Below are 26,770 nucleotides of genomic sequence, written 5' to 3'. Positions count from 1 at the left end.
ATTAGGATAGCACACACTGGACAGGCTTGATACGCCTAGCAGAAATATATCTAGCTTTCAGAGACTGACAGCGTTTTCAACACAACCAGAGCTTGAATTCATCACTTATTACCAATATCCACCACCACACAAAACAGTAGGCAAGGCAGTGAGCGATGTTACAAATATCACTAATAACAAACCCAGAGCAGCCTGTCCTCCTTTCAGAGCCTTTTATGGGAGAAAAGAAAGAGGCATGGCTTAAAGAGGTTAAAAATAATGAACTAGTATGGTACATGTATGAGCACCCCACAATCCAAATTAAGGGAGCCCTTAGAGGGCTCTCAGAGTTGCTATAAGGAGGTTAATAAATTGCTTTGAAACTCTGTACACAGCTCAGTAAGATGATTAAGAACCTGTCGTCACAGCCTAGTGTCATTACCTGAATTCTAGCACTCTCCAGGGAACATGAGGCTGTAGTTCTCACACTTCATGGCCACTGTTACAACGGTAACTACTTGTAAAGGGCCTGGGGTTGCTGGCAGAAGTTTTTGACTTTTCATCAGGACAGTCGATAAGAGTAAACCTCCCAACACAAAACCTTTGCAGAGCTGCAACCAGAAGTCAAGATCCACATAGTTTTTAATGCTTTAAGTCTGTTACAAACCAAATAGATCATACAGCAAAAGTGTTCGGTATCACAGCATCTGTTCAAGGAAGGTTGCCATTTTGTTCATTGTTCAGCATGTCTGGGGCAGGCTGGTTTCTGCAAAGCAGCACGACAGCTGACAGTTAAGCTCACACTTCTGTGCAGAAATAAACTCTATAAACACACCATGCCTGGAAGACTGACTGGACTCCACGCTCCTCCTCAGGACAAGGCTGCAGTTGTAAGAACTACAAACCAATGCATTTTGACACTCCAAGCTATGAACCGTTCTTGTTACAGTGCTTATCAAGGGCAGTTTTGTTTCTAAAATTTGACAACCCTCCTCAAAGTCATGAGTAAATTTAATGGACAGAGGAAATACTTTCTTTTCCTGAAAAGAAATTATTTCCTCCAACTTTCAAATACCTCACGTCAAAGCAAGAAAAGTGGTGCCAAACCAATTCCAAGCCACTCTTGAAAACAGCTGCCACAGCAGCATTTCATCGATGCTTCTTTCCCTTCTGCCAATGCATGTTTTCAGATGCACTGCCTAGACAGTAGAAATATTATGGAAGGACATAACATAGTATTCTAGATAGCAGTTCTTAGAAACATACCAGTTCTCATATGAGGCACTGCTTGTAAAGCATCCTGATTTGGACAGGGCAATACTCAGGGCCTAGGAAAACATCCCAGCCAGAAGACCGAGCTACATTTCTTCTTCTACCTTCCAGGTAACAGAGAGAGATTGCTCTGACTCAGAAGTTTCCAAATGTACACCGATATCTCTGAAGCTCAGCAGACTTTTTGCCTCGCTGTACTCCCAGATTATCTATACAAATGTTTATTAGCACACAATGTTCTCCAGCTAAAGTTTAACGTCTTCTCAGGGCAGATCCTCCTCGTAAAGGATGTATGCATAGCGACCGCACAAGAGTGCGGCCTTGATCCAGATTACCACTCTGTGATGACAGAGTGCACAGTGTAAGTATTATGATCTTGAAGAAACAGTGTTCAAAATGAAAGACCTTTTCAAACAGTAAAAATATGAACTGTGAGCAGAAACTCTGCTACATGCATGGAAACTGTCCAAAAAGCTAACATACAAACAACATTTACACAATAGGCATCTGGCAGCATTTTCAGACATTTTTTTTTTAATTTATTCTGACATGCTATAAAGGAATAAATTACACTGTTAAAGAATTACCAGCAATAAAAGTATTTCTTTCTTTCAGCTGGGCTAGAATAGGAGTGAGAAGGAAGACAGCCTGGGGCAGTAACCAATGTGAACTCTGCATGGTGCGAGGCTGTCCCCAAGAACAAGAGCAAATCTGGTCATATTCACTTCACAAGAAATTGAAAGAAAATGCCTTGGTTTAAAACCATCCAAATACTCCATTCAAATTTTTCTCAAAATTGGCAATCACAAGGCAGTCCAGTCGATGCATGACATGGCAACGCTCAGAGGCTGCCAGTACTGGGTCTGCAAAAGATGCCATTTCGTTTTAAAAAATCCAATCTTAGTATAGAGGGCTGGTCTCAAACAATAAGTTATAAAAATGCAAGACTGCCCTTCCCCTTCAAGGAAAAAATACAAAATTTATTTAAAAACAAAATGAGGAAGAGTTACAACACTAAATCTAAAATGATTTAGAAAGAAATACGACTTCTTTTGCTTAACAAATGGCCTTGAAACTTGGTTTAAAAACAGGGTAATGTAGATTTCTTAAACTGAATTAACAAGGCAAATTAAAAAAAAAAATCTCATTTCCTTACAGAAACAGTTTTTAGTTTTAATGAACTTGTAAACAAAAAAGCTCCTGCTTCAAAATAAAAACAAAATCCCAGATCATATAGATGTTTACAGTGATTACATTTATCTAAGCAACTTACATACAGGTTCAGTTGTAAGATGTTAACTAAATTTTGTGACAAATATGCTGTTTTTCCTTTTATACCAAGAACATTATAGAGTTAATGCAGAGTCCTAAAGATTATCTAGTAGTCGCTAAGTTTCTCTTAAGTCTTCACTTTAGATGCTGTTACTTCTAGCACAGGTAAGCAGGCAGAGTCTTTCATATGCTTAAAAACTGGAATCTTTGGTTACTACCATGTCAGCTGGCTTGGTATGTTGCACATAGAAGCCAACAACTTTAAGAATGTTTTAAGTGTACAACTTTCAAAACCCAGGGAGGAATAATCAGAAAAGAGTGCACAATTGTGAGCATTTACAATTATCACAACTGTTGCTGAAGACTGTTCATGCCATTCTTCCAAAACAATGAGATCTCATAAGCAGTGTAGTTCAAAGTAAAAAGGTAACAAAAATTGGCATATGCACAATTTTCTCCACTTGTGTGTCAACCATTAGTCAACTTTTCCACTTGAAAAAAATGCAATAGAAAACTGGACACCATGTTTCACTATCTCAGTAATATTCACAATTACAGCTGCTACAACTCAAAGTGCAGCATCATTGACACTGCCCAGAGCCAGTTTATACTGATATTAAGTTCTTTACACCAAGTAAATGGTTGCCCACAGCCACTGGCAAGTGTACGTATGAACTAAAATTTCTAGGATTTGGGGAGTGACAAGTCCTGCTCCAATCTGCTCTGCTTTGTCCCATCCTCGCCATGCTCAGAAACCTGCAAGATAAACATAAGGGCGACTTACTGATACGGGATGAAAATGAGAAACAGCCTTCACAGTAGGAATTAAACATCAGTTATGGTCATTCAAAGGGGAAAATGCTGCTCTGTCTCAGAATTGCAGAGTTCCTGGTGTCCATTTCCAAAGCTAATTAGCATTTGCCACCACACACATCTCTCACTCACACCTACTGCTGCACTGGAAAACAGGCTTATGCACCAGCTGGATGCCATGTTCCTCAAACAGGAATTCAGACCAAAAGTTTGAAAACAAGATGTGGAAGCAGGATGTAATTTCATAGGATTGTTTTCTACTTGTCTGCAGTGTCTCGTGTTTATACCCTTGAATGTCAAACTGTCATCCGATTGCAGTGGTGCTCTTCAGAGACGCAGTACAGCAGCATCACACAGACGCGAGGAAAAGGAACAGGAATAAACTTACCTTACAGTAACTGGTGTTCACTACATGCTCACACGTACAACGCTCTGGGCAACCAGAAGAGAAGTGAGAACCTTTGGCTAGGAACCCAGCATACCTTCTGTCTTTGGAAGGACAAGCGAAACAACTGATGTGACAGGGGACATGGAGTGTCTTAAAGTTCAAAACTCCAAATGACAAGTTCAAGACATTGTGGAAGAGGGAGAGTAAAGGAATATAGACACAGATCTCAAAGAACCAGTTACTGCAAGCTAAGCCAGTCTTCATGTGACTGCTTAGATACTAATTTCTGGTGACTCAGGTAGCAGCACTGTGCTTTAAAGAGGTAACGAGTCTCAACCAACGACTACTTTGCCAAGCAAGTTTCCATTCTGGATGCTCTCCAAACAGCATGGCTTTCTGCATGTATGAATTCAGCTTTCTGATGTATGAATTCATCTGAGCAACAGCTCTCAGTTTTTGCAACAGAAATCTCTTCAGAGCGAAATACGGATAAGCTGACCTCAGCTATAGCTTGTGCTATCATCCAAAAAGAATCAAGAGCAAACAAGTCTTAAACACAGCCTGACAGCCGATCAAAACCATATCTAGACAGCACCCAGAAGACAGCTTTAACTCTTCCAGAATAGGCTACAGGTAATTTAGAAGAGATTCAATAACTTTATTTGAACCCAATCTTAATGCACTGGAGGACAATTCTCTTTATCCAGCACTACTAGTTAAAAAAAATCCCTTCCCAGAATTAAGACAATCATTCCCATTTGAGTGCAAATTCTCACAGAAGCCCCAGGGATTCCTTAGTTCCACTGGCATAAAGTTGTCTACAACCCCTACTTGATGCATATAACCAAAAGCTACACTGTTTTTCCATTTAGCATATTCAGCAGTGAACACTGATTCATCATATGAACCACTTTCTCCATCAAAGCAGCCAAAACAAAGTAAATAAAGAAATGTGGAAAGAAATAGCTCAAGTCATTGCTTTAGAAGCCTGGACATTTCAAATGAAAATGGGATCCTGAACTTGAGAACAAAGAACACGCTAAAAAATGATACGCTTCTATTTGTTAGGATACCTCAGATCCAAGGTATTACAGGCAAGAGAATGCCCAACTCTACAGAGACCAACAGGGAACTGGATCCAACCCACAACATCCCTTGTAAGTCCTATTAAGACTACATAGGAGTGCTGCCAAACCCAGCACAACCACAGCTCTCAAACAAGATGTTGAGACATTCATGTAGCACAAAAGGCTTTGCCAGTACGAAGAACACGCTGAAGAGTTTCTGCTGGCATCTTTTAACAAATCTTCACTATATACAGCAGCAGCAGCTCAAATCTGCACATTCGTCATTCCTCGTCCCTCCGGGGTGTTACCCAAACCACTGGTAATCTCTATGCTATGCGAGTGATACTCAAATTGCTTTATTGTTACTGTAGCTGCAGATCTGATCAATGGGGGAAGAGTAACTGTTCGGTCCTGTTTGCTCCTCTACTTGAGAGGTGTTCCAACTTTTTTTCTATAAAGTAGCTGCAGAGACAAGGAGTGAGAAGTATTTAGTTGTCAGCTGGCTAAACCTCAAGTAAGGAACTAATAGTCTGTTCTGAGAAATACTGCCACGACCACAGGTGTCCAGTGAATGCTAATGGGACTGCTGACGGGCTTAGAGAATGCTACACTGAAGGGAATTAAAACCAAATGGAACTAGCAACATGGAACCGATAGACTTTATCCTAGAGCCTGACTGCTTGAGTTAGTTTTATGACTGAGGGAAGGTGACTGCAAGCATTATTGTGTATCACACCTGAACATCTGCTGCACTGTCAAGAAATCAAGAGTCAGCAGAGAAGCTCTGTCTGTTGAAACAGTTCACCTCTCACAAGTTCAAAACCAGCTGATCTTGTTGTTACAAAGACACTGCACAGAGTTCCAGAGAGGGATGGGGAAAAAAAATAAAAGAGAAAAAAGGCCATTGACAGAACAGGCCACTCTGGAACCAAATAGAATATTCAGCCTGAATAACCTATAGGAATCAGTGAGATGGTTTAATATGGATCTGAGTGAAGGCAGCCAGGAATATCTATAAATGCGCACACTGTCCAAATAAGCTAAGTCTCTGAACATTCTTTGAAAGAATTAATATTTCACAGCTCCCCTGCTTCACTCCCAAGATACACATCTTCAATAGCACTTCCACTTCATATGGCGTACTGTAAGATTTTAACCAATAAATGCACCTGTAACTTGCTATTTCCAGTACTCTCCTTAAACTGGATATGGTTACCAAAGGGGTACAATTTGATCCTGCAAGTCTTTTAAGCCACTTAAGCAGAGCCTTTGCTACAGCAACTACATGAGAATTTAACTGAACCCTGGAAAAAATAAACCCTATATTTCATTGATCTTCAATGTGACAGCAACACAGAAGCCTCCTCAAGCTTGAGCTGAACTAGTTTCAGAAAAATCTTCAGTAACAGGCAATACTTCCCACAAAAAGGCTTGTAGGAATTTAGGAATCTGGAATCATTACTTTGATGAAGAGACTAAGCTAACTATTTCAGGAAGCTGGGGAAGTCTTTAGATGTTTGACAAGCACTATTTTAATGCTCTGCTGACATTACAGCTTGATCAATTTGAAGGTCACAAGCTTTTTCTTCATGATGGGGGCACAGAGCAGGGAGTTGTTCCCCCAGAAGGCTGTTACTCAGTGCAAGAGTCAATGAAATTCTGCTAGACAAACAACTTCTCCATAGCTATAGCAATGGGCCTCATTACTAAAGAACAGTACAACGAGGAAGGTCCATCAGAAACAGGAATGGTCTATGAGGTTCAACTGCAAGACAGCCTCCCAGCTACTCATGCTTGTCAGACCCAGCTTTGCACACTGTCACTAAATTATCACTAGAAAGGGGAGGCAGATAAGCATTATCATGACCTTTTCTTCACTGACAGTATAGAACTTGGTCAGAGATCACCTGAGGCAGGAGAGTGGCACATTAAGCCACAGAATACTTCACCAGCAAAACAGTATTTCAAGTGCGTACAACTCGATTTCCAGGGCAGCGTCCATTTACACCTCACCTACTGCAAGACCTTCACTTTAAACATGAGTTGTTGCAAAGAATGTGCATCTTTGCTCAAATTATTTCCTCCTGCTCTAGCAGCTAACCTCTCCACAGCCCAGCATCAGACTGGATTCAGTAGTGGGTTCTGAGCTCCAGTCAGAGCTTCTATATTTCAGGAATCAATCTAAGCCGGGGCACTCACCCACAGTCTGCTATGTACTGGTGTTACAGTTGAAGAAACTGGCTTACAGCCTTCAGTGTTGTAACATCTGTTGGCTCCAGCAAAACAAGTTGGACTCTTAATGCTACAAGGAATCTGACATTTAATGGTATCCCATGGAAATATTTTTTCTTCAAGAAACTGCTTCAGATTGAGTCTCAGAAAGACTAGCAGGTATTTTATTTCATCCAGAAAAATGAAGAAGTGATGTATTTTTGGATAGCTATTTTGACTAAAGCCACCTGGTAATGTTTGAATGCTACCACAATACATGAAAAACAGTGTTTTAGTAACATTACTGTAAACACTCTTGCATTTCTTTGACTTCTAAGTCTGCCACATTAACTTGATATGTAATTTCACACACACAAGAATAATAGTCAAGACAAGAACGTACTGAAGAGTAGCAAGCAGCAGCATCTCGATAGACAACCTCAGTAACAATAACTTAAACTCAGCTTCCCTATTCTCACTCAACCAACCTCATTAGCTTCAATTTTATCCACAGCTCATCTTCAGGAATCAGTTTCTTTACAAGACTAGCTGTGATAGTCTCTAGCAGTAGCAGTTTTGTTCCAGTGACCTACTAGACCAACACTGGCAGATTTACATCACAAAATTTTTAAAAGCTTCTAGAATGTGTAAAAAAATTGTATGTGCCTTTTCAGAGCTAAGTTTTCAGTTTTTACACAATTATATCTCGAACATTTCACAACATTTCCCTTTGAAACCATAACCTAGAAACATTAAAAATAGTCAAGAAACCTGAAGCCCCATCCCACAGCATCCATATACTTCAGAAAATTGTGACTTGGCAGCCCACAGCAGTTCGGAGTCACTCTGTGATTAAGGCAATACATTTTGAGCTCACTTGTCCTTTCCTTTAGCTCTGGACCAAATGTCTCAATGTAAACCCACTGGAGGAAGCCAGATCATTCACAATTTTCTCTTTCCAATGTTTGAGGCATACAGAACAGAAGCAAACCCACAGCACTATACCAGCTGGAACAGAGTAGAACCCAAAGTCTCTAGATCCTTGCCTAGTTAATGAGAATCATCCCTTAAGAAGTGTTAGGTCTAGGATTTTGGATTGTATTATATATTTTTACATATATATATAAATATATATACACCATATATGTATATATATAAATAAAAATAAATAAAAAATGTCACATTCCCAACACCAAGTCAGTTTCTTGTTTTTGGAAAGTGGTTAATGTGGGAGCAAAGATGCAGTGGTTAAAATGACCCAACATCCCCAGAAGAAATGATATGAAGAACAAGGACATTTTGGTATAAAGTTAGTAGTCAAATTCTCCAAGGACGTCTTTTGTTTTTGCTTTTTCAATTAACAGCCAAATATGTTTTTTAAACCACCTCCTTGATCTAACACTTAAATTGCCAACATTGTCCAAATTAGTGTAATTTTTTTTCCTGTAGCGTCACTTGGTTCTTGGCTACTAACCTTTCATGTTACTCTTGGATTTGTCAGTTTGCTTGCCTGTGGGGGTTTGGGCCTGCTGCCCCTGCCCACTGGAAGATGCTGCCTGCTGTGCTGCTTTCTGCTTTAACATTGTCCAGTCGAATGTGTAGTCATATTGGTGGTTCAAGGTCCTAGAAGAGAGTGAAATACTTTACTGTAACACATCACAACTTCCTTATTGCTCACACCGAGCCTTTGCTAAAAACCCAGAACTAGTGGTTAACTCTTCTGGTAAGCTGCTTTGGAGATTATAAATGGTATATAAATGCTAAGAGTAAAGGGATTCTTGAAGCAAGCCCAAATACCATTAAGCAGCATTTTCTTCACTGTCTACACAAAAGTCTGCATTTGTAGAAGCAGCACTTCCTCACAATCCAGCTTATTGTTTGTCTGTACTGAGGTTCTCAGTATTTTTTTTTAAAACATGTATAGTTTTTAAGAGAGACTACAGCATTGTAGATAATTGAATAAAAATTGCTTTTTGATTCCAGAAACCTGAAGGGAGACTCTTGAGACCAGTACCAGCTCTTCTTTTGACAGACACTGTTGACTCCACAAGGTTGAGTTTATGTTCTGGTTACTCTAACAAGCTCAGTAAAACAGCACTATTCCCCTCCATTGAAATTCATCTCCTGGACACTATCACTAGTCCCATCATCAATCTCCAGACATAAAAAGCTTCAAATGTTTCTACCGAGGGGTCAATTACAAACATGAGGAAAATACTAATGCTGAACAATATTTTTCAGGTCCTTTAAACAGCTTTTCAGACTCTGAAATGGAAATAAAGTCCCATAAGAACTCCCTACACCACACACATACAGAGTAGCTTTTTGCAGTGCAAGTCCCACAGAACAGTTACCGACTGGTAAAGCACTGAAAAATTTCTGTACTTTTCCACTTTGAGACTGACCTGAAAAGAATACGGAATAATTGCCTCAGATACATGTAATCTGGTGCCTCTTCAAAGCGCAGGCCACGACAGTAGTTCAGATACATGGCAAATTCTGCAGGGAATCCCTGTAAATCAACAGTGTTAATCAAGCCACGGCTTGCAGCAAAAGCTTCTAGCAACCCTACCAAGAAGGCAAAAACGTGTATTTCTGTCTGTAATGGCAGAGCAAAACCGGCTGAAGAATCATACGTGTAAATTCCACTTTGCCTCTAGTTATTCATTTATTCTGTATTTCAGAAAGTGGATTTAGTCAGCAAGTTACCAGGTATACATTCCTTCCCCGATGCGTGTTTTGCAAGCACAAGCCCCCTGCTACCAAAACTTTCAACATACAATATATTTAAAGGACTTCACTCATCCTAATTAAACCTAGTTCTTATTAACTAGGTCTCTGAAATAACTAGTAATTCTCTTAAAAGATTCCACTCATTTTTCCTTGATACTCTACTTGAGTACACTAGAGGCAAGGTCAGTTACCGCTATTAAAGGTAAAGACAATCTGTGAAGACTTCTTTCAAAGACTCCCTGCTTTACATATTTAATGCTATATTAAAGTCTACGTGTAAATAGGTAATAGCATACAGCAACAGTGCTGTACTACAATAAATAAAACAGGGGGTGTAACAGTTCAGCAGTTTGGAACATGTTGTCAGACTAAGGGTATAAGAATGCACATGCCTAGGAAGTACGATCCTCAGTGCTGCTGTGTGATGTGCAAGAATTACCATGTGTTCTCAAGGACCTTTGTTAACAAGCATACGGCTGCCACAGTTCAAGAGAAATCTTAAGACCCAAAGGACAGCACTGGAAAAACATCATTCTGCAACATGGCTTTAAAGATCATTTGACATCCAATTCCACTACAGCATCAATGAGATACAGAAAATGATCTGAACAATCTTGAAGAGCCAGAAACAAGTATATACAGGCAAGCTACACAGCTCTGCCTTGGTTTTATTTATCCAAGAGGCACATGTAGAACTTTCACTGTAGCAGTTGAAGAAATTAACAAGCCTCACTTATGACAGTTGGAGAGCTTGCACAGCAAACAGTCACCAAGAACTGCAATGATGGTGGCGTAAACTATGCCAAGAAACAGCAGTAATGCTTGCCCTGTTACACACACTGAGTGTCTTGTTGGGTGGCCAAACACAAGGCACCCATGACTGCCAGAGAAGTATCATTCAGCAGCAAACACCACGTGTGACTATAATATATTTGCTCTAGTTTTAAAAAACAAGAGAAAACTTCCATTTCACAGTATGACATCATTTGGAAACTCTTACCTTACACAAAACCTCAACAGGAGTGGACATTTTCTTTTCACTAATCTTTTCATACTTTTGCTTCTTTGTTGCAGCCTGTGGAACACGTAGGTCACAATGTAAGAGATATTGTGCAACACTGGATTAACAAGGACAGTAGCAAAAAAAATGACAAAAATCCTTTGGTCAACCATAAGTATTTTATGTGAAATCTCCAAGTCCCACACACTTATTGCAAAGAGAATGAAGGTCAATCTGGTATTAAGATTTGGACACAGTTTAATACCATTTGTCGCAGTCTAATGCTCCCATCACATGGCACAGCTCGTGTAGTTCTCATTGCTGCTGCTTTTGTCCATTAAACAGACCAGACTTGCACTTCCATTTGCCAAAGTTCTATTAATTCCTGCTCAGTACCCCATTCAAGGGCTGCCCGTGTGTTTCAGTAAGCAGCCATTACACTCATTTGCAGCTGAAGAGTTCTAGTATTTCACAAGCTGCTTGCCTCTTTAGAAAATCTACAGCTGCAACGCCATTTGAGTTACACAACTCTCACATGGAGGAAGAAAAACAATTAAAATATGAAAACAAATCACTGAAGTCTATATAACAGAAATTAGAAATATTTGCCGTGCTTGTGGTAAGACTTGACACAAGCCTATTGCAGCTGATAATTATTCAGTCATACCATATACTGGACTGAAGATTATCGCTGAAGTGCAACTGGCTGGGCGAGAGATCATTGCCAAGCTCTCTGTAGCAATTCAAGAAGTCACTAACAATGTTATTTTTCACTTCCCAAAGAGGGCCTCAGCCTATAACAGGACAATAATAATTTGCAAAGATGATGTAAGCTATTGTTTAACATAAATTTTAAGACAAACAATACACATTTTGTCTGCTGCACAAGAAGCAGAAAGAACCTTTCTTCTACATTCTATAAATATAATGGCTTGGGAAAAGCAGCTTTGTATAACTGAAGCTAAACATTATATACAACTACCTAACTAGACCAGTAGGAAGAAGCACAATACTCAAATGTGGGGAGAAAAAAAAAAAAAAAAGAGTGGGGAAAAAAGCAACATAACAAACCTTTAATCCTTGCCAAGGCAGACTGGTTCTGTTAAAGTACATCAATACATAGCCTAGAGATTCCATGTCATCCCGGCGACTGGAGAAAGAGGAAGAACACAATGAATTACAAGTTTTGGCATTTCAGACTTTATTACAAATAGTGCAAGCATTCCAAAATTTAAAAAAATAATTAAGGAATAAAACCTAAGCTTTGGTGCAAAGGAAGGTCTCTAATACAGCTAAGACATCTAGGTGTTCAGGATTCCACTGGCACACATGTAACAAGTCTTCACAAGCAGGAAGGAGATCCTATTCACTTTTCAAGCAAGGAACAGTCAGTAGGCATTGTGTGCTAAGTTTCCATCTGTAGTTACATTAGGATAATTTGGGAAACAAAAACTTTGGAAAACAAAAAATGAGACATTAAACACCTTTCCCATTTAATTCATTACCTTGGAAAGAAATTAAAGTTTTACCTGCAGGAATCATGGAATACATTGCAAGAGAGATACATGACATTAGCCTTAACTTCATTAAGGAAGATTCTTCCCCAAACCTTGCCGCAGTCTGGGTCCAAAACTGAACATCTAGCCCCAGAAGGGCCTAACTCCTTTCCTTCCTCACTTCTGTTAAAAAAACCTGAATTGCCTCCATGATTTTTAAGAGACAAGCAGTATTTAGAAAGGTGTATGCACCAACCTGAGAGGTGCCTCTGCCTTCTTCCCACAAGAAATCTGTTTCAGGGCAGCTAGAGAACTCCAAAGTTATCTATCCATAGACTTCACTGAGAATTTGCACAGAAAACTCATCTAAAAGGCTTCAAATGTCTTCTGTATTGCCTATACTCCAGATCCACGCTTTAACTACATGAACAGTATCATACTGTTTTCAGGATTACTAAGGCTAGTACAGTTCACTGATGTGCAAAAAATGCTCCATGACTTTTTTTCCTCTTGGCAGTTGCCTCTTCCCAGCTGTGGCAGAATCAAATTTTTCCCTCTGATTGGCCCTCAACAGCTGACATCTACTTAACATGAGACAGAAAAATGTCATGTTTTCCTCCCCCCAGCTCCCTTATCAAGGGAATCTGACAGGTATTGCTTCTACTTTGCTACTCAAGCAGACCTGCAAGAAAAGTATTCAAATGGTGGCAGGGAAGACTGCACACCTACTACCCCCACAAGGGAGTAAAAGCCTGAGAGTGGTATTGCAAACTGTACATATGGGTGAGGGTAAAATAGCTCTCTTGAAGTGAGAAAAATTTGGAAGCACCTGGACAGATCTACCTCCAGATCTTGGTATCAGAGGAAAGAAGTTGTAGGTGATCATTTTGTTACAGCCAACACAACATAAAACCACTAATAATCACAAGAATGGTCTGTCACCTCCTCCACTAGTGCTCCAGCTCTTACTCTTTGAGGAACCTGTTCAGGGAGCTGTCCCAGAAGAAAATCAGTTTGGCTCCCTAAACCATTTCACCACAAGGAAAAAAAAAAGCTCTAGCTGTGCCCAGGGGTCAGGGAAGGGAAGACTGGTTCACTTCTCTTAACAGCAACTAGCTCTGAGATAACTCAGCTGTAACATGAAACCACTCAAAGACAGAGGGATAAAAATGATACTAAGACCACGAACTCCTGCCTGCAAAACTTGTTAATTCTATTAGAATTGCAGATTTTAATCATTAACAGGATTCAGTGAACTGGTATGGGGCCATGACATAAAATTACATTTTCTGAGAAGGCAGCAGTAAATTTAGAAGCAATAAAGGGAGTTTCCATCTCCCATCCAGTTCATTGTTTTAATGTTTAATTTCCATTATTTTGTAGTAGGAAACATTTAGTTCTGTAAATCTGCAATTGCTATATTATATTTGAGCATATACTGATAAAAGTGATTTTCAGGCTTTGGAAAACAGGACAGTACTCTCCACTACTGAAACAAGAAATGGATAACATTGCAAACAGCTCCTCAAGAATACCTGTCATTACATATAGGAAAACACGTTCTGTAACAGTTCAAGTACAGCACTACCAGTTGAAATATTCTGCCATAAGCTTCAGGACCGGTTTGTCTTGATTATAGGAACATGTTATTTGTTTGCCTCACTGTTGGCTTGATTTAGACAGTTTACCAGCTTTTAGCATGCACCAAGCTACATTTCTGATTATATTAGAACTCCCAGTACAAGTGGAGATGGTAAAAGACCTCCAACTAAATTAAAAAGCAACAGTCCTTTGCAGCTCTCTCCCTTCCTGGTAAGGTGCTAGCACAGCTATTCACTTACAGGAACGGCTTGGGTTCTATGAAATGTACTTACTTCAGAAGTGACACCTGTCATTCACCCTACTTGACCCACATGTCAAGTAGGCTTAGATAATGACACTGACAGACAATAAAATACACTTAAGGAATCTTAAAGAAATTAAAGCAAAGAGGAAACATGGAGCATTTTAAAAGCATCAAATATTTTTAAGTTACACGTTCTGCTGAAGTTGACCACTAGAAATTCTGTTATTCCCATTTTGATTAAATTGAAGGTCAGAGGCACAGACATTCATGGAAGTTTTAACTGTATCTAAGCGACCTCAGTAGCATGTGGCAAAACCCACACTGCTACACAACAATATCTAGGCATATAGGCAAGGAAGAGAGCCATCGCTTCATATCTCATGATTACCTAACATTCGCTTCCAAACAACCTGAAGTGCTGTCTCCACTGGACCACTGCTAAGATACTGTAGGAGCAATATGCTTTTCATTCAGGTGATAAAAATATGTTTGTCGATTAACCAAGTCTCAAACAAAAATATATACACATATATACATGTAGAGCCACAACTATGATGTGTATATCAGAAACCAAAATATAGTGTGAGTGAAGTCGATCTTTAAGTCTCACTTGCAGGCAAAAGGATATACAGTAGTTTACTAACTTGAAGGGAGAGTGAGAAAACAGGACACATACGACAGCTTCACAATATCCTTTCTGGCTACAGAATTACACCTCGAGCCAGTCAGCAGCATCAACAGGTACTAACGCAATCAGAAGTACGTAATTTTATTTGTGAAGGTCCCCTGACAGATCCACATGAAAGTATAATTTATCCTTTAAAAAAAACAAAACTGCACAGAACATCTACCTCATGCCTGCAAGACTTAAACTCTTTGAGAAGCAAATGAGATGCTTGGATTTTTTTCCCCCTACCCTTGCAGAGGAAGTAAAAAAGAAAAGCACTTGCAATTATTCATAGAAAATTAGTTCAGACACTCCAGAAGCTTACAAATAAGATCATCTTGCAGTCTCCCTCCAAAAGCACAGCAGTAATCTCCTTGAACTCACCTCTGCTCAATGCCAAGATGTGCATTGATACTGGCATACCGAGCTGTGCCAGTGAGATTTTTGTCTTCTCTGTATGGTATGTGTTGTCTTGTCCTGTTGTCCCGGTACTTTTTGGCCAAACCAAAGTCAATAAGGAATAACTTAAAGAAAAATGAAAATAGATTATATTCCTATACAATCCAAGGAATCTCCAGTCTCTTTCACTAGGCAATAGCTATATTTTAAAAGATCCACACAATGTAACAGCCTACAGTTAAGAGAAAGCAAAGTGCAGAGTTGCAACTAGCTTTAACGAGCCAGTTCAAAAACTTAACTGTGAATTAGTTCAAGCCTTTTCTCAATCCAGTGGAGTAGATTAGATTGTGCTACTCAGCATCTGTAGCTTAGTTCTACAACTATTTTATGTTACTCTTGTGATTTGTATCACATTAGCTCAATAACTACAGTGCACAATTTAGGAAGGAAACTACTATGTGCGAAAGTACACGTCGCAAAAACCAACTCACACTACAGCAGTTTACACATACAGATAGTTAATGGCAGCTCAGCAGCCTAATGCACATGATGCACATCCTGTATTCGCCTCTGTGGCTCAAAGAACACTGGCCATTCTGCAGAGCATAAGGCCAAAACCTTCAACAGTGATGAAGACATCTTGCTTTCAATCATACACTCATTTTAAGACTACCAGAACACGATCACAGCAGCATGACACACTTGCTGATGATATTAATACAGCCAGGAAGCTACAGTCTAGTACATGGAATCCAATTTAGGTTTCTAATAACCAAGCTTGTGCAATGATGTGGTACTCAGCAACAACTGAGTGTGTGCTAATTAGTGTGCTAAAAAGCCAGCCTAGCTACAAAGGTTAATACAGACTGTACCTTTTTGCGACAAGATTTCAGGACTAGGCAAAAAAAGTTGAGGCAGAAGTATGTAAGGAACATTTCAAATTCTAGCAACCAGTATTCAAGCTAGAAATCATCAGGCTGAGCTCCTGATTCCAACGATGGATTAATGCTACAGGATCAGGGACTACAGCCGCTACAGATTAATGAATACTGCAAAGTAACTTGGGGAGGGGAGGGAGATGATGGAAAGAAGACATAAGGTGATTCCAGAACAAAAGCTACAGCTTTAAATGCAAACAAGTGCTGGAGATTGATATGCAGGTATATCTGCATCCAAGACTGAAACAAAGGGTCACTCTGGCACACTGGAAGCGCTGTGAATTATAACGTGACACTTGACATAGAAGCAACGATACTGAAGACTGAAAGTTTCTGAATTGCATGGTAGAATGTTTTAGAATTCTAGTTGAAGAAGATTTCCTAACTACAGTAGCCTAGACAGAAACAAAGCTAAGAACTTCTTAAGCCACTGATGTTAGAGCAGAAAACCTTGAGTTGAAGTCTTGCCACGACTTACACGCAACCACAAAGCACAGCAGTTCTCCCTTTGCTGTTCTAGCGAAAGTCACCCTGAAAATCCAGAATAATTTGAGCAACAGGAGGTAAACTCAAGTTTGCAAATCAACTACACTGGTCAAACAGCTCAGGAAAGTGGGAGTCTTGTCTTTGTTGCACCTGCCACACCTACCACTAGGTACTTACTAACTTAGGGAGCATGGACATGCTCTCCAGCTAGCAGAAAATTAGTGATTTTGATACTAAACTCCTAAAGCAGATAGTACAAAGCTGCTATGTGATTACTATACTGCAAATGCAACTTTCCTAGAAGCAAAGCCCGAGATAAAATTAAATTCTTTATTTTCTGATTAAAGCTCTCTGATGTGATGGCAGTCTCGGACATACAGTTTACAACAGTTACTTTTGCAGGGCCTTTGCCCATTACTTTAAGCAAAATGCTATGCCTCGAGAAGGAGGGGAAAAACACCAAACACTACACAACACTCAGTTTTCACTGCACATTTAGTTACAAACATTTTAAACACATACTTTCTGTAATCCTGAGGATCTTGTCATTAATTAATGGTACGAAGGGACAAAGTTACAGTTCATGAATCAAAATAGTTAACACTGGAAGTGTACCTCTAATCCATAAATAGCTGGTGTCCAGCCCTGTTTAGCACCAACTCAGTAAGACTACTTTCTTCAAGAAGAGTTGTAAAAATAAATGATGCTCTGCCTCTTCCACAGCTGCTACAAGTTCTTGATATTAGACCTGAACAAGGCAATTCTGCATTCTCTCAAGCAGAATAGGTAGACCCTCTTCAAAAAAAGAGGAGAGGAAGCAATTCAGAAACACAGATCTGTTTTACACTAGTTAAGTAACTGGTTTTATTTTACAGCACTGATTTCTTCAGGGATGTTTACTCTGTTCCCTAGCCTAGGCTCATTCTGTATTTCCTGCCCTAGATGAGTGGAAGGTAAAGGAGTAAGTCCATCTTGCAAAGAGTTAAGTTGGAAGATACGGCCTGATTTGGATGAGCACAGAACGTACCCACGCCAGCCAGCAGGAACACAGACACATTCCCACAGATAACCTCACACCACCTTAATTCTGTTTGTTGCACCATCAGCAGGAAACTGGAGAAGTAGGGCAAGATTTTTGCCAAGAGCAACTAGAGAAGTAGATCAAAGTCTCTGCCTCTACTGATAAGAAAGTTTCAGAAGCAGAAAACAGAAGCCTGTCAGCTTGCGTACAGCAGCTAGCTGCCTGGAATTTAATACGTGAAGACTGTTGTTCTGGAAAGCTACAGACTGATTCTATGGCCAAACTCCTGAGCTATGATTCACATTCAGCGATTTCCAGTTGTCCTGCTACAAACTGGCATATGTGTTCATTTCTCTCCAATTCATCTTCTCTTAAAGAGTTAGGAGTACTACATTTAACACTAAGATAAGCTCATGCTTCTCCAAGACACAGCCTGTTGGAGCAATCTCATTTTATAAACACAATGGATGAAAATATGAGTGTCCTCATTAGGCATTTGGAAAGATTTTTGAACAAAAACTGCAAGGGAAAGAGCCTGGCTGAAGTGGTAACAGAACTTCTCCACGTGCATTCAAAGACACTGAGGGAACCCTGCAGGAAGGCAAGCACACAGCCCTGTGCAGGAGCCCTGTTATTTTACTAGGGCAACACATCTACCTTTCAAAACATTCAACAGATTGCCTTTGAGTTTTAAAGGACAAAAGTAAAACCTGCTTCTGCATCTGAAATCAAGCACGCACATTTAGCCCTTTTTAATATCAAGTTTAGAAATAATTCCACAATTTAAACAAGCGCCACAGGGAAACATCTTAGTAATGTTACATGTTTGCCAAGTATGTCTGAATAATGCCAACATAAGAGGTGCTTTTGCAAGGTCTACATTCTCCAGAAAACAAAAACAAAAACAAAACAAAAATAAAACAAAACAAAAATAAAGCACATGAATTTGGGGTTGAGGTTGGAATAGGAGACAGTTCAGACCTGGTTTAATCCTGAGAAAGATGGGTCCTGAGAAGTACTAACAGTCATGCTTCTTTTCCTCTTCCCCACTGGAGATTCTAAACACTGAACAAACAATAGAGGGTGGCAGTGCATCAAACAGTATTGCTTACATTGCAACAATGGCCGGCGCAGACAGGCAACACCGAGGCGTTTGAAAAAGAACAGGGTAGCCAAATGCCATCCTTCTTCCACCAAGCACTGTAGTTTTCAAAAAACTATATATGTTCGTTTTTTTTTTTTTTTTCAAGGAGAAAATTTGAAAGATATGACAAGTTAAATGTCAACTGTGAGCCACTCCAAAATGGCACTGCCTTGACCAGGGATAGCAATGGTGACATTTGGCTCTATTAAAAAAGGAAATTGAAGTTTTGCTTACAAGAGCATCCTTTAGTTCCACAAACTGCCCTTCCCCCAAAAGACATTTAGAAAAAGTAAATCTTCAGTAAGGAAGAGGTAGAAGGCATTTAGTCACCTTAAAGTTTACTTTCATAAGCATGCAGGGCTTATTTCTAGCAAAGCTGAAAATTCATCTTTTAAGGTGGGAGCAAAATTTCCCCCAATCACCAAATCAAAATTTGAAAAAATATTTTTAAATATAACTGCCAGGAAGCTACTGGAACAAGATTACCATGCTATTTGTCTTTGTGGCTGATTTTCTTTAGACTTTGTATAGTCACCTCTAGAAAACCCCAAACTAACTTAGTTACAAAAGGAAACAAAGTGAATACTGTTATGGAGGACAAGTGCTCCCTAGGTAAAGCACTTGGGTCCAAACTGAAGCAACCATTCCTCATTTTGCTCATGTAAACCTATCGATTTGTACTTCCACCAAGAACTGCCTCCCTAAACCCTGAAACCTTGCAATAGTAACAAGGTCCATGCCCACAGTGTTTACCACCACATAATTACGTGGCTCCCTTACTAGTCTACTAATGGGAAAAAAATATAATGGTTTACAGGCAATTTTGTTTTTCATTTCAGCTGATGCAAATCTAATGTGTTTCTCCACTAACGTAAGCACAATAGTGTTTTCTAGGCCATTAATCCACATCAAGATGAAACGGAGTGCAGCAATGCCAGCCTAGCATGACTGTGCAAAAGTACAGAAAAATGGCCCAAAAAGAACAATTGGAAATTAGAAACTAAAACTAGGAAAAAAACCTAAAGTTTTCTATACTCTAAGTCATGCCAGAAAATTAAGGAGCCTAACTGCTTGACGCAGTAGAGAAAAATAGAGCTCTACAGAGTGAAAGTATGAAACTTGGGAACAAGCAAAGTTTAACAGCAACAGGGTTACATAAAGACTGCCTTTCAGCTGGACTTACAAGCTTTTCCAACGACAGTTGTACCTAAACATTCAGTGCACTGCACCTCTTCAGACAAGAACTTATCTCACAGTAATCAAACTTCCCCTTCTAACATTCATAACCCTGAAGTTGGCATTCATACAGGCAAACAAAGGTAAACATTTTAAACACTAGTAGTGCCTAAACAGATGAGACATTCTCTGATGGCATATAGAGAAGATAAGTGGGAATCTTGCTTCCAATAAACAGCTTGATCACATACATTTGTCCTGAAGTTAATTTCTATTAAGTAGCATGCTTAATGCATTGCCAATGCTGCCTGTCTGCCCGAGCTCAACACACAAATTGCAGGATTAAGCATATTTTACTCAAGAGAACTAAAAATAAAACAAAAAAGTTTTCTTCTATGTAAAGATTTCAATAGGAAACATGCAGTTCTGACTACGTTTAACCATTCAAACAAATGCAACAACCTCAGCCCGCCCCCCTGCCCTGCTTTTTTTTCCCCACAAAGTAAATTGAGAGCAGGTTTTTTTTTTGTTCTACAACATATTCAAGTACTCTAGAACTTAACAGTTTTCTATCAACATATTTGCAAAAATTCATTTATTTAGAAAGACAATTGATCTACTTGTTGGCCACTAGTTGTATCCACAATTCGGATGGCTGAAGAGTTCTCTTTACCAGTCTGTGAGTGCAAGGTTTAATGCCCTGGTGACTGGTAGGTCAGGAGCTCCCACGTTGGCACAAGTTCTTTTCATCCCAGGAAGTCAGTCCCAAAGCCAAAGATAAGATTTGACTTTACAATTGAGGAAAAAAACGCTATTACAATAGTTACCTCAATAATAAAACTCAATCATTGAGAAAAGTAGCTAAGTATTCTCTAGCATTAGTTTATAATACTGATGCAAGCGCAGAAATCATCTTGCAACCAAGTGCATTTCACAGGGTGGGGCAGAGACCCACATGTGTATGCCACTGCATTTATAAAGTGGATACTGAGAAATTCAAGTTCTTGCATTAAATAATCATGGTTTAGTGTCCAAAATATCAGTTGTAGCACCGAGTTTTAAAATAGTTGTGCAGCTTGAATCAAACAGCATTGCCATTCCCTTTGGATCTTTTAAACAAAGAGCATTAGACTAACCTTATTACAGTGACGCCCAATACCCATTAGGAAGTTATCTGGTTTAATGTCTCTGTGTATAAAATTCTTTGTGTGCACATATTCAATTCTACTGATCATCTGTAAAAAAAACAAACAGGTAAGATTTTAATGATAGCAATACAATTTACTTAAACCATCAATGAAAGCACAAATTTATAGTGTTACCTTCCACTGCAACAGAAGTTTCTGTATTTGCCTAATGAAAACGAAGGGTTTCTCCCCCCCCCCCCATCCTGTTCAAATTAAGTTCTCTCTCTCATATGTTAAAATTCCATAATCTTGGTCAGGAAATGGCAGATTAATTACCTGAAACTATTTCACAGACATTGAAGCCCATGTTCTAACTATAGTGTCCCATTAAAGAGCAATTTCTTTTTCTTACTTCAAACTATGGTTTTCTGTACCTACCACAAAACAGTTTAAAAGCTCATCCCATCCCAGTTACTCATTCATTTGGTTATTTGTTCATCATCAAGCCTCGCTCTTCCAGGTAGCAGTTTTCACAGAGCAACTAACAAACCGATTGTGGGCCATACTGTCGTATCTAGGCTACTGTAACCCAGGAGTAACAGTGAGCAACGCAGACAGAGAAACTCTAGCACATCTGTAGCATCATATGTGGCCATGCGACTTCCTGTGCATGAGATCACAGCACACGCATTTATGTGGTGCAGCTTTCCAGCTACTAAAACACTCTTCAGGCAGCCTTTAGTGAGTTGAATTGTTACAACTTCATACCCTTGACAGCTGTTCTACTGGACTATGACCTAAAAGCCAGTTCTGTGCACTGATATACATCCTGCCTGTGTTTCCCAGGTGACAACTAATTAGTGTTTATCATCCACAGGAATACTGCACAAAACCCATACAGATTCCCCGGGGATGCTGTAACACCCAGACTCTAACTGAGCAGGTAAATGGCTCTCTAAAGCAAGCGTACCACTCACTTAATACAGTTGAGAACAGCGACAGCCGACCTTGTCTCCATACAAATGCTGTGAGCTTCCTTGGCCTACAGCCTGGGATTCTACGAGCATCTGGCTAAGTGACAACTTGGTACTAACATCAATTACGTAATATTAGATGAAATTTAAACTACCATTGAAAATTCAACTCAAGAAGCCCTTACTGTCTTTCAAGTAGTGAAGACAGCACAATCAAGCTATTTATTAAATAGCAAGAAATAAACAAGGCTGGACAGTTCAAGTGTTGTATTCATGATCAAGTTGAAAAAATATCAATTGCTAGAAAAAACTTAACAGACCTCAGTTTTAGAGGCTTTGATTAAGTTTGGGGTACAGTGGCATCTCCACTAAAAGCTTTAAGAACTGCCTTTAAACACCACAACCACCAAGCCAGTATTTATGAGCTCATAGTCTGGTATTAGAAGTCACAGGAGGTTGTCAGTGCACGGTGACATTCAGTAAGAAGACTCCCATAGACTTGCATGTTGTCCATCTGTCAGCACAGCTGGCCAGCATGTAACAGGTTTCCACTGAATCAGTTCTCCATTGAATCAGGTCAGCCCTAACTGGAGACTGCTTCAGACCTTCTAACACCACTCCCATGGCTGGTATCAGGACTTAATCCACCCATATTAGCCTTGACACTTTAATAAAGTTGTACTTGTTAGACCTGCAGCATCAAGGAGTTGGTATCTGCACTGCCCTCCTACTACAAGCATTTCGTATGCCACAGCACACAGAAGACATCATTACTTCTTCCCTATATAAGTGTTCACTTTGCTGTATAGAACACTGCATAACACATTATTTAACCCACTTAAAGAGAACCACATTGCACAAAATACTTCACGGTTTTTAACTTCCTCACACTAAGATTTGTACGCACCTGGTCTGCTAACATAAGTACTGTTTTCATCGTAAACCTGCGAGAACAGAAGTTGAATAGGTCTTCGAGGCTGGGACCAAGAAGATCCATAACTAGAACGTTGTAGTCCTTTTCTTGACCATACCACCTGCAACAAAGAAAAATCCTCAGCATTAGTAAGAATCCTAATGCAGTCCAGGATACCACTAGCACTCTTGGCTGCAAGGGCACATTGCTGCCTAATGTTCAGTCTTGAAAGCTAACTGAAAACTAGGGCTAGTAGTGTCTTATTTTTCCTGGAAACAAAGTCTGAGGAAAAAACAGAATACACAAGTTGGCAAGCGCATGTGCACACATTTAATCTGCCCTTAAGAGGAAAGAGTACTGTGCCTTAGCAGCAACTGAAATAACAAACACCAGAACTAGAAGCAGAAGCCATTACATGTCAATATACTGAGGCGGGTGTACAAAGTCTGAACCGAAACTCATCTGCAGGACACCTTACACGCCTATCATCGTTTAACTTCACAAATATCTTTAAAGGCTTTAAGCTTTGTTTTCAGCTATGACTCTTCCGCAACAGACCAAAGTAGCTCATGCAGTTAACTCATACTACCTCTTAGTTCATTCATTCAAATTTAACAAACAGCAACCAAGCTCTATTGTCCTATTAAGCAGAAGATGAAGGCTTTTTACCAGGTTTTGAACACCATAAAGGGATAAACACTTCAGTGTCATAAAAGTAAAAACACAGATGTAGCAATATATCAATTGCAGCCGTATCAGTTTAGGGCAAAAATTCAAATGTTACAAATGCTGTGAGGACAAGTAGAAGACCTCCCATGTGTATCTTTCCTTCCTATCCATGTCTAGCATTTCTATCATAGAAATATGTTATCTGCAACTAGAGGAGAGTATTTCACCACCTAAGCTGCCTGAGAAGAGCTGCAGTCTCACCCTTCACTTCAGCTGTGAACCTCCATCCTTTAAACGGGCACTGGAAGACAGAACCTGACTATTCTTCTCTACAGTCCTTCCATACATTCCAAATACCTACCCTTAAGTGAGAGGTGTGTATGAAAAACTGCTCATGAAGCTGTGCTGAGTACTAGTACATCACTGTAAAGATTCAACACCTGATTGATCAGAAGGCTATATTTTGCCTTTGCTAGGCACCTAACTCCTTATAACAAGGACCTAGTGGCAGCAGACAAGATCCACCAAGAATATACCCTATAATAAGAGTATCCAGATTAAAAAAAAAAATAATCAAGATTAATCTCAAATCTGGGGCTCTAAGACCTGTATAGACATTTTAGACATTGTATTTCCACTTTAGGCAATGACTCCAGGAGACTAATGCATAGTTGTCTGGAAAACAGTTACCACTGATAAAACTAACAAATTCCTTGGTACTCACACGATTCCAAGCTTAATCAGAGTACTCAAGTAAAACATTTACAAAACTGCAGAAAGAGATTCTATATTTGAATTTGTTTCAGAAACTACCAGCCTGTATCTTCCCACTGTCAGGATTCTAGTAGAAATCATGCACTTTTATCAAATTTGTAACAATGCATTACAAAGTTATATATGGGCTGTGGATCATACTCATTGTTCTATAGAGCAGTCTAGGACCCTCATTCATTCCCATCCCATCAAGAGAGGATGCAGAAAATATGTATTTTGAAAGCAATCATTCAAATGAAATGTCAATAAAACAGTTGTCCTCCAACGTGTTAATGATGACACCAATACTGTCAGTACTATTTAGCAATTTTTGCCTTCTACAAATTCATTGAATGTACTACGATGTACAAAAAACCCCACCTTACAAGTGACTCAAGCGGGAAAGCATTCCGATGGTATTATTTGATAGTCTAATTTATGAAGAGGTTAATATTCACACTGTAATCTGACACCAAGCCATGAAACGTATGCATTTTGAAAAGACCTGCCTAGACAGGCCCTTTTAAGGAGTGATCAGAAGCTACTTTCAACTGCAGGAGCAACCAAGAGGAGTATTTTAAAAATGCAATGCAGAGACAGAGTCATATGCAACTACAAACCAGCTTCCATCCAAGAATGAACTAAGTTCAGATTATACCTGTAAATCTACTTATTGGTTCCTATCAGCATCACCTATGCAAAAGGCTGAGTGGTTTTGACAAGGCTCTATAAACAATTTCATAGGTCACAGTTGAAAATTAAACATTACAGTCACCTACGGTAATGAAAACTGGGCCAAACGACCTACCTAGTTATTCTGTCATATGAAATTTAGGTTTCTTGTGAAAAAGTCTAAAGAATATGAGCTGAATTGAAGCATTCTAAGGAATAAAGATCTAGATAAAATGATTTTCTTCAAAAAATGGAAGACCAATTCAGATGCTGAGTGTAATTGTTCAGTACAGCAACAGTTCAGTGCCCAAGAGACTGCAGTGTAAGGAAAAGAATCAAAGATCAGTGTTCAACTAAGCTAAGAAAATTTAGTTACAGCATCACAGAAAAAGTGAAGCTGACGAAAAGGAAGCCTACCCTGGGAGCTACATTTCAAAAAGCATTTGGTTCCTCTATAGGGATTTCTCTGCTTAGCAAGTGCAGTATTCAGGTTGATTGCACAACCTCCATTTGGCCTACTTCTACACACGCATGAGAAAATTTTAATCTCCTGACCATTTCGCACTGGTGGAAAGCAGAATCAACTCTGCAAGACAAAGAAATAAGACGAGAACTCTTAACATTTCATTTTCATGTGTACTTGCCTGTAATTCCTCACAGAACACTGCCCCATCTATTCATTTCACTACTGGCAACTCAAACTTCTGCTATGGTATTGGAGTAACTTGTGCTTTATTTACTTTGCTAACACTGCAAGTAAGTTTTCATTTCCCTTGGCACATTTCTAGGGAAAATGGGATTAAGAAGTAAGGCTACATCATGTCAATTCAAAGTCTAGTAGCTGCTACTACTGGCAGCTCTGAGCAAAAATGTTAGAAGTCTTGGCTTTTCTTAGGAAACCTTGGATATTCAGATACATAAGAGCTTGGCAAGTACTCCTTACTCCCATATTTGCACAATCACTGCAAGATGGCATATAAACACACTTTTTGGAAGAGCACAAATTCAGAGCAATTTGGCATGCAAGTTTTAACACTACTAGGCTAAAGTGCAAAACAATATGGCACAAACAGCACAATTCAAAAAAAAAAAAAAAAAAGAAAAAAGGTAGTGTCTCAAAGAAATCTTCAGAAGTTCTAATCCTGCATCAGCAATGAAACTTAGAGTGAGCTACTAAGATGAAGGAATGATCTAGAGTTGCCCTGGGCAACTACTAGAACACACTAGCATCTCAGAACACAAGTGTCCTACGTGTCTGTTAGAGCCCCATGGACTTTTCTTTTTTCTTTAGCACACCTGGAAGTACCCTTTCTCATACTAAACTTGAGGAAGCAACATTAGCAATACATTTTAAGCAGGGAGTTTTGCAGGGGAGCCGAAAGCAGGCACAAGAGATTTAACTACTTGGCAGTTCACTTTGAGTGGGTAATGACTCTGCATATAGTTACGCACAGTGAATTATTTCAAAAAGAAAAAACTAAATTACTACACTAGGAAAAGTAATTATTTCTCTAATTCATTCATATAGTGCTGGATGTCCCGTTAGGACATACTTCCTCAGTAGAGAATTTTGATTCTGCAGCACAGGTCCATTTATACCTACTAATGCCAAAATCACACACAAAGTACGGATTACACCAGATTTCCTGAAGAACAGCAGAAGATGATCTTATTGAAGATTTCACAAAACATTAACAGAACAGTACTATGAAGAGCTAAGAATTACCCTTGAACAGGCAGCATAACACTGTGAC

At 39.4% G+C, this 26,770-nt stretch overlaps 1 protein-coding gene across 3 annotated transcripts in view; it reads right to left on the bottom strand.

Moving 5' to 3' along the window:
* Nucleotides 1-603: 603 nt before the first annotated feature.
* The window catches only part of CSNK1A1 (casein kinase 1 alpha 1), a 36,253-nt gene continuing 10,086 nt past the window's right edge, over nucleotides 604-26,770 (bottom strand). The window contains exons 3-11 of one of the 3 annotated variants that reach the window (XM_010118952.2): nucleotides 22,917-23,043; nucleotides 21,045-21,143; nucleotides 18,570-18,653; nucleotides 15,129-15,268; nucleotides 11,807-11,885; nucleotides 10,736-10,810; nucleotides 9,408-9,514; nucleotides 8,477-8,625; nucleotides 604-3,279 (exon numbers count right to left, since the gene is read on the bottom strand). In XM_010118952.2, coding sequence (XP_010117254.2) covers nucleotides 3,272-3,279; nucleotides 8,477-8,625; nucleotides 9,408-9,514; nucleotides 10,736-10,810; nucleotides 11,807-11,885; nucleotides 15,129-15,268; nucleotides 18,570-18,653; nucleotides 21,045-21,143; nucleotides 22,917-23,043 — 868 coding nt within the window. In that variant the 3' untranslated portion in view covers nucleotides 604-3,271. The remainder of the gene's footprint in view (nucleotides 3,280-8,476; nucleotides 8,626-9,407; nucleotides 9,515-10,735; nucleotides 10,811-11,806; nucleotides 11,886-15,128; nucleotides 15,269-18,569; nucleotides 18,654-21,044; nucleotides 21,144-22,916; nucleotides 23,044-26,770) is intronic. The other 2 variants (XM_086759216.1, XM_086759217.1) reach the window with 2 other exon arrangements.

The sequence above is a fragment of the Chlamydotis macqueenii genome, chromosome 14, assembly GCF_036417535.1.
Source record: "Chlamydotis macqueenii isolate bChlMac1 chromosome 14, bChlMac1.mat, whole genome shotgun sequence".
Classification (NCBI taxonomy): domain Eukaryota; kingdom Metazoa; phylum Chordata; class Aves; order Otidiformes; family Otididae; genus Chlamydotis; species Chlamydotis macqueenii.
The sequence above is the reverse complement of the archived record's forward strand: the minus strand, read 5'-3'. Positions and strand labels throughout refer to the sequence as shown.